Source organism: Oncorhynchus nerka, linkage group LG12, assembly GCF_034236695.1.
Source record: "Oncorhynchus nerka isolate Pitt River linkage group LG12, Oner_Uvic_2.0, whole genome shotgun sequence".
Taxonomy (NCBI): Eukaryota; Metazoa; Chordata; class Actinopteri; order Salmoniformes; family Salmonidae; genus Oncorhynchus; species Oncorhynchus nerka.
The window spans coordinates 19,931,372-19,938,428 of record NC_088407.1 but is presented as its reverse complement, the minus strand read 5'-3'; the positions used below and the strand labels follow the sequence as shown (position 1 = coordinate 19,938,428).

The 7,057-nt window shown below is 43.0% G+C and overlaps 1 protein-coding gene across 1 annotated transcript; it reads right to left on the bottom strand.

Annotated features, from left to right (window-relative positions):
* Nucleotides 1–5,921: 5,921 nt before the first annotated feature.
* LOC135574282 (uncharacterized) lies at nt 5,922–6,894 on the bottom strand (the record flags this gene model as incomplete). Its single annotated transcript, XM_065025353.1, has 2 exons — nt 5,922–6,381; nt 6,542–6,894. Coding segments are annotated over 2 exons (813 nt in total), but the record flags the coding sequence as incomplete, so codon positions are not given.
* Between the last annotated feature and the right edge of the window lie 163 nt (nt 6,895–7,057).

Genomic DNA, 7,057 nt, shown 5'->3' with positions numbered 1-7,057 from the left:
TGTAGGAGCAGTAGTTGTCATAGTATCAGCAGTAGTTGTTGTAGGAGCAGTAGTTGACATAGTATCAGCAGTAGTTGTTGTAGGAGCAGGAGTTGTCATAGTATCAGAAGTAGTTGTTGTAGGAGCAGTAGTTGTTGTAGGAGCAGGAGTTGACGTAGTATCAGCAGTAGTTGTTGTAGGAGCAGGAGTTGACTTAGTATCAGGAGTAGTTGTTGTTGCGGTAGTTGTTGTAGGAGCAAGAGTTGACGTAGTATCAGCAGTCGTTGTTGTAGGAGCAGTAGTTGACATAGTATCAGCAGTAGTTGTTGTAGGAGCAGGAGTTGACGTAGTATCAGCAGTAGTTGTTGTAGGAGCAGTAGTTGACGTAGTATCAGCAGTAGTTGTTGTAGGAGCAGTAGTTGTTGTAGGAGCAGTAGTTGTCATAGTATCAGCAGTAGTTGTTGTAGGAGCAGTAGTTGTTGTAGGAGCAGTAGTTGACGTAGTATCAGCAGTAGTTGTTGTAGTATCAGCAGTAGTTGTTGTAGGAGCAGTAGTTGTCATAGTATCAGCAGTAGTTGTTGTAGGAGCAGTAGTTGTTGTAGGAGCAGTAGTTGTTGTAGGAGCAGTAGTTGTTGTAGGAGCAGTAGTTGTTGTAGGAGCAGTAGTTGTCATAGTATCAGCAGTAGTTGTTGTAGGAGCAGTAGTTGTCATAGTATCAGCAGTAGTTGTTGTAGGAGCAGTAGTTGACATAGTATCAGCAGTAGTTGTTGTAGGAGCAGGAGTTGTCATAGTATCAGAAGTAGTTGTTGTAGGAGCAGGAGTTGACTTAGTATCAGGAGTAGTTGTTGTTGCGGTAGTTGTTGTAGGAGCAAGAGTTGACATAGTATCAGCAGTAGTTGTTGTAGGAGCAGTAGTTGTTGTAGGAGCAGGAGTTGACGTAGTAACAGCAGTAGTTGTTGTAGGAGCAGTAGTTGTCATAGTATCAGAAGTAGTTGTTGTAGGAGCAGTAGTTGTTGTAGGAGCAGTAGTTGTTGTGGAACAGCAGTAGTTGTATCAGCAGTAGTTGTTGTAGGAGCAGTAGTTGTTGTAGGATCAGCAGTAGTTGTTGTAGGAGCAGTAGTTGACATAGTATCAGCAGTAGTTGTTGTAGGAGCAGGAGTTGACGTAGTATCAGCAGTAGTTGTTGTAGGAGCAGTAGTTGTTGTAGGAGCAGGAGTTGACATAGTATCAGCAGTAGTTGTTGTAGGAGCAGTAGTTGTAGTATCAGCAGTAGTTGTTGTAGGAGCAGTAGTTGTTGTAGGAGCAGGAGTTGAGTAGTATCAGCAGTAGTTGTTGTAGGAGCAGTAGTTGTTGTAGGAGCAGGAGTTGACGTAGTATCAGCAGTAGTTGTTGTAGGAGCAGTAGTTGTTGTAGGAGCAGTAGTTGTTAGTATCAGCAGTAGTTGTTGTAGGAGCAGTAGTTGTCATAGTATCAGCAGTAGTTGTTGTAGGAGCAGTAGTTGTCATAGTATCAGCAGTAGTTGTTGTAGGAGCAGTAGTTGTTGTAGGAGCAGTAGTTGACATAGTATCAGCAGTAGTTGTTGTAGGAGCAGTAGTTGTTAGTATCAGCAGTAGTTGTTGTAGGAGCAGTAGTTGTTGTAGTATCAGCAGTAGTTGTTGTAGGAGCAGTAGTTGACATAGTATCAGCAGTAGTTGTTGTAGGAGCAGGAGTTGACGTGTATCAGCAGTAGTTGTTGTAGGAGCAGTAGTTGACGTAGTATCAGCAGTAGTTGTTGTAGGAGCAGTAGTTGTTGTAGGAGCAGTAGTTGTATAGTATCAGCAGTAGTTGTTGTAGGAGCAGTAGTTGTTGTAGGAGCAGTAGTTGACGTAGTATCAGCAGTAGTTGTTGTAGGAGCAGTAGTTGTTGTAGGAGCAGTAGTTGTTGTATCAGCAGTAGTTGTTGTAGGAGCAGTAGTTGTTGTATCAGCAGTAGTTGTTGTAGGAGCAGTAGTTGTTGTAGGAGCAGTAGTTGTTGTAGTATCAGCAGTAGTTGTTGTAGGAGCAGTAGTTGTTAGTATCAGCAGTAGTTGTTGTAGGAGCAGTAGTTGACATAGTATCAGCAGTAGTTGTTGTAGGAGCAGTAGTTGACATAGTATCAGCAGTAGTTGTTGTAGGAGCAGTAGTTGTTGTAGGAGCAGGAGTTGACGTAGTATCAGCAGTAGTTGTTGTAGGAGCAGGAGTTGACGTAGCATCAGCAGTAGTTGTTGTAGGAGCAGTAGTTGTTGTAGGAGCAGGAGTTGACATAGTATCAGCAGTAGTTGTTGTAGGAGCAGTAGTTGTTGTAGGAGCAGTAGTTGACGTAGTATCAGCAGTAGTTGTTGTAGGAGCAGTAGTTGTCATAGTATCAGCAGTAGTTGTTGTAGGAGCAGTAGTTGTTGTAGGAGCAGTAGTTGTCATAGTATCAGCAGTAGTTGTTGTAGGAGCAGTAGTTGTTGTAGTATCAGCAGTAGTTGTTGTCATAGTAGTCAGCAGCAGTAGTTGTTGTAGGAGCAGTAGTTGACGTAGTATCAGCAGTAGTTGTTGTAGGAGCAGTAGTTGTTGTTGTTGTAGGAGCAGTAGTTGACGTAGTATCAGCAGTAGTTGTTGTAGGAGCAGTAGTTGTTGTAGGAGCAGTAGTTGACGTAGTATCAGCAGTAGTTGTTGTAGGAGCAGTAGTTGTTGTAGGAGCAGGAGTTGACGTAGTATCAGCAGTAGTTGTTGTAGGAGCAGTTGTTGACAGTATCAGCAGTAGTTGTTGTAGGAGCAGTAGTTGTTGTAGGAGCAGTAGTTGACGTAGTATCAGCAGTAGTTGTTGTAGGAGCAGTAGTTGTTGTAGGAGCAGTAGTTGTTGTAGTATCAGCAGTAGTTGTTGTAGGAGCAGTAGTTGTTGTAGGAGCAGTAGTATCAGCAGTAGTTGTTGTAGGAGCAGTAGTTGACATAGTATCAGCAGTAGTTGTTGTAGGAGCAGTAGTTGTTGTAGGAGCAGGAGTTGACGTAGTATCAGCAGTAGTTGTTGTAGGAGCAGTAGTTGTCATAGTATCAGCAGTAGTTGTTGTAGGAGCAGTAGTTGTTGTAGTAGCAGTAGTTGTTGTAGGAGCAGTAGTTGTTGTAGGAGCAGTAGTTGTTGTAGGAGCAGTAGTTGACATAGTATCAGCAGTAGTTGTTGTAGGAGCAGTAGTTGTTGTAGTATCAGCAGTAGTTGTTGTAGGAGCAGTAGTTGACGTAGTATCAGCAGTAGTTGTTGTAGGAGCAGTAGTTGTTGTATCAGCAGTAGTTGTTGTAGGAGCAGTAGTTGTTGTAGTATCAGCAGTAGTTGTTGTAGGAGCAGTAGTTGACGTAGTATCAGCAGCAGTAGTTGTTGTAGGAGCAGTAGTTGTTGTAGGAGCAGGAGTTGACGTAGTATCAGCAGTAGTTGTTGTAGGAGCAGTAGTTGTTGTAGGAGCAGTAGTTGACGTAGTATCAGCAGTAGTTGTTGTAGGAGCAGTAGTTGTTGTAGGATCAGCAGTAGTTGTTGTAGGAGCAGTAGTTGTTGTAGGAGCAGTAGTTGTTGTATCAGCAGTAGTTGTTGTAGGAGCAGTAGTTGTTGTAGGAGCAGTAGTTGACGTAGTATCAGCAGTAGTTGTTGTAGGAGCAGTAGTTGTTGTAGGAGCAGTAGTTGTTTAGGATCAGCAGTAGTTGTTGTAGGAGCAGTAGTTGTTGTAGGAGCAGTAGTTGTTGTAGGAGCAGTAGTTGTTGTAGGAGCAGTAGTTGTCAGTATCAGCAGTAGTTGTTGTAGGAGCAGTAGTTGTTGTATCAGCAGTAGTTGTTGTAGGAGCAGGAGTTGAGTATCAGCAGTAGTTGTTGTAGGAGCAGTAGTTAGTTGTAGTATCAGCAGTAGTTGTTGTAGGAGCAGGAGTTGACATAGTATCAGCAGTAGTTGTTGTAGGAGCAGTAGTTGACTTAGTATCAGCAGTAGTTGTTGTAGGAGCAGTAGTTGTTGTAGGAGCAGTAGTTGACATAGTATCAGCAGTAGTTGTTGTAGGAGCAGTAGTTGTTGTAGGAGCAGTAGTTGACGTAGTATCAGCAGTAGTTGTTGTAGGAGCAGTAGTTGTCATAGTATCAGCAGTAGTTGTTGTAGGAGCAGTAGTTGTTGTAGGAGCAGTAGTTGACGTAGTATCAGCAGTAGTTGTTGTAGGAGCAGTAGTTGTTGTAGGAGCAGTAGTTGTTGTATCAGCAGTAGTTGTTGTATCAGCAGTAGTTGTTGTAGGAGCAGTAGTTGTCGTAGTATCAGCAGTAGTTGTTGTAGGAGCAGTAGTTGTTGTAGGACAGTAGTTGATCAGCAGTAGTTGTTGTAGGAGCAGTAGTTGTTGTAGGAGCAGTAGTTGACATAGTATCAGCAGTAGTTGTTGTAGGAGCAGTAGTTGTTGTAGGAGCAGTAGTTGTTGTAGGATCAGCAGTAGTTGTTGTAGGAGCAGGAGTTGACGTAGTATCAGCAGTAGTTGTTGTAGGAGCAGTAGTTGTTGTAGGAGCAGTAGTTGTTGTAGTATCAGCAGTAGTTGTTGTAGGAGCAGTAGTTGACGTAGTATCAGCAGTAGTTGTTGTAGGAGCAGTAGTTGTTGTAGTATCAGCAGTAGTTGTTGTAGGAGCAGTAGTTGTTGTAGGAGCAGTAGTTGACGTAGTATCAGCAGTAGTTGTTGTAGGAGCAGTTGTTGACATAGTATCAGCAGTAGTTGTTGTAGGAGCAGTAGTTGACGTAGTATCAGCAGTAGTTGTTGTAGGAGCAGTAGTTGTTGTAGGAGCAGTAGTTGACATAGTATCAGCAGTAGTTGTTGTAGGAGCAGTAGTTGTTGTATCAGTAGTTGTTGTCAGCAGTAGTTGTTGTAGGAGCAGTAGTTGTTGTAGGAGCAGTAGTTGACATAGTATCAGCAGTAGTTGTTGTAGGAGCAGTAGTTGTTGTATCAGCAGTAGTTGTTGTAGGAGCAGGTTGTTGTAGTATCAGCAGTAGTTGTTGTAGGAGCAGTAGTTGTCGTAGTATCAGCAGTAGTTGTTGTAGGAGCAGTAGTTGTTGTAGGAGCAGTAGTTGTTAGTATCAGCAGTAGTTGTTGTAGGAGCAGTAGTTGTTGTAGGAGCAGTAGTTGACGTAGTATCAGCAGTAGTTGTTGTAGCAGTAGTTGTTGTAGTATCAGCAGTAGTTGTTGTAGGAGCAGTAGTTGTTGTAGGAGCAGTAGTTGTTGTAGTATCAGCAGTAGTTGTTGTAGGAGCAGTAGTTGTTGTAGGAGCAGGAGTTGACGTAGTATCAGCAGTAGTTGTTGTAGGAGCAGTAGTTGTTGTAGGAGCAGTAGTTGACGTAGTATCAGCAGTAGTTGTTGTAGGAGCAGTAGTTGATGTAGGAGCAGTAGTTGTTGTAGGAGCAGGAGTTGTTGTAGTATCAGCAGTAGTTGTTGTAGGAGCAGTAGTTGTTGTAGGAGCAGTAGTTGTTGTAGGATCAGCAGTAGTTGTTGTAGGAGCAGTAGTTGTTGTAGGAGCAGTAGTTGTTGTAGTATCAGCAGTAGTTGTTGTAGGAGCAGTAGTTGTTGTATCAGCAGTAGTTGTTGTAGGAGCAGTAGTTGTTGTAGGAGCAGTAGTTGTTAGTATCAGCAGTAGTTGTTGTAGGAGCAGTAGTTGTTGTAGGAGCAGTAGTTGTTGTAGTAGCAGTAGTTGTTGTAGGAGCAGTAGTTGTTGTAGGAGCAGTAGTTGTTGTAGGCAGCAGGAGTTGACATAGTATCAGCAGTAGTTGTTGTAGGAGCAGTAGTTGTTGTAGGAGCAGTAGTTGACGTAGTATCAGCAGTAGTTGTTGTAGGAGCAGTAGTTGACATAGTATCAGCAGTAGTTGTTGTAGGAGCAGTAGTTGTTGTATCAGCAGTAGTTGTTGTAGGAGCAGTAGTTGAGCGTAGTATCAGCAGTAGTTGTTGTAGGAGCAGTAGTTGTTGTAGGAGCAGTAGTTGTTGTAGTATCAGCAGTAGTTGTTGTAGGAGCAGTAGTTGTCGTAGTATCAGCAGTAGTTGTTGTAGGAGCAGTAGTTGTTGTAGGAGCAGTAGTTGACGTAGTATCAGCAGTAGTTGTTGTAGGAGCAGTAGTTGTTGTAGGAGCAGTAGTTGTTGTAGGAGCAGTAGTTGTTGTAGGAGCAGTAGTTGTTGTAGGAGCAGTAGTTGTTGTAGGAGCAGTAGTTGTTGTAGGAGCAGTAGTTGTTGTAGGAGCAGTAGTTGACGTAGTATCAGCAGTAGTTGTTGTAGGAGCAGTAGTTGTTGTAGGAGCAGTAGTTGACATAGTATCAGCAGTAGTTGTTGTAGGAGCAGTAGTTGTTGTAGTATCAGCAGTAGTTGTTGTAGGAGCAGTAGTTGTTGTAGGAGCAGTAGTTGACGTAGTATCAGCAGTAGTTGTTGTAGGAGCAGTAGTTGTCGTAGTATCAGCAGTAGTTGTTGTAGGAGCAGTAGTTGTTAGTATCAGCAGTAGTTGTTGTAGGAGCAGTAGTTGTTGTAGGAGCAGTAGTTGTTGTAGGAGCAGTAGTTGTTGTAGTATCAGCAGTAGTTGTTGTAGGAGCAGTAGTTGTTGTAGGAGCAGTAGTTGACGTAGTATCAGCAGTAGTTGTTGTAGGAGCAGTAGTTGTTGTAGGAGCAGTAGTTGTTGTAGGAGCAGTAGTTGTCGTAGTATCAGCAGTAGTTGTTGTAGGAGCAGTAGTTGACATAGTATCAGCAGTAGTTGTTGTAGGAGCAGTAGTTGTTGTAGGAGCAGGAGTTGTTGTAGGAGCAGTAGTTGTTGTAGTAGCAGTAGTTGTTGTAGGAGCAGTAGTTGTTGTAGGAGCAGTAGTTGTTGTATCAGCAGTAGTTGTTGTAGGAGCAGGAGTTGACATAGTATCAGCAGTAGTTGTTGTAGGAGCAGTAGTTGTTGTAGGAGCAGGAGTTGACGTAGTATCAGCAGTAGTTGTTGTAGGAGCAGTAGTTGTTGTAGGAGCAGTAGTTGACGTAGTATCAGCAGTAGTTGTTGTAGGAGCAGTAGTTGTTGTAGGAGCAGTAGTTGTTGTAGGATCAGCAGTAGTTGTTGTA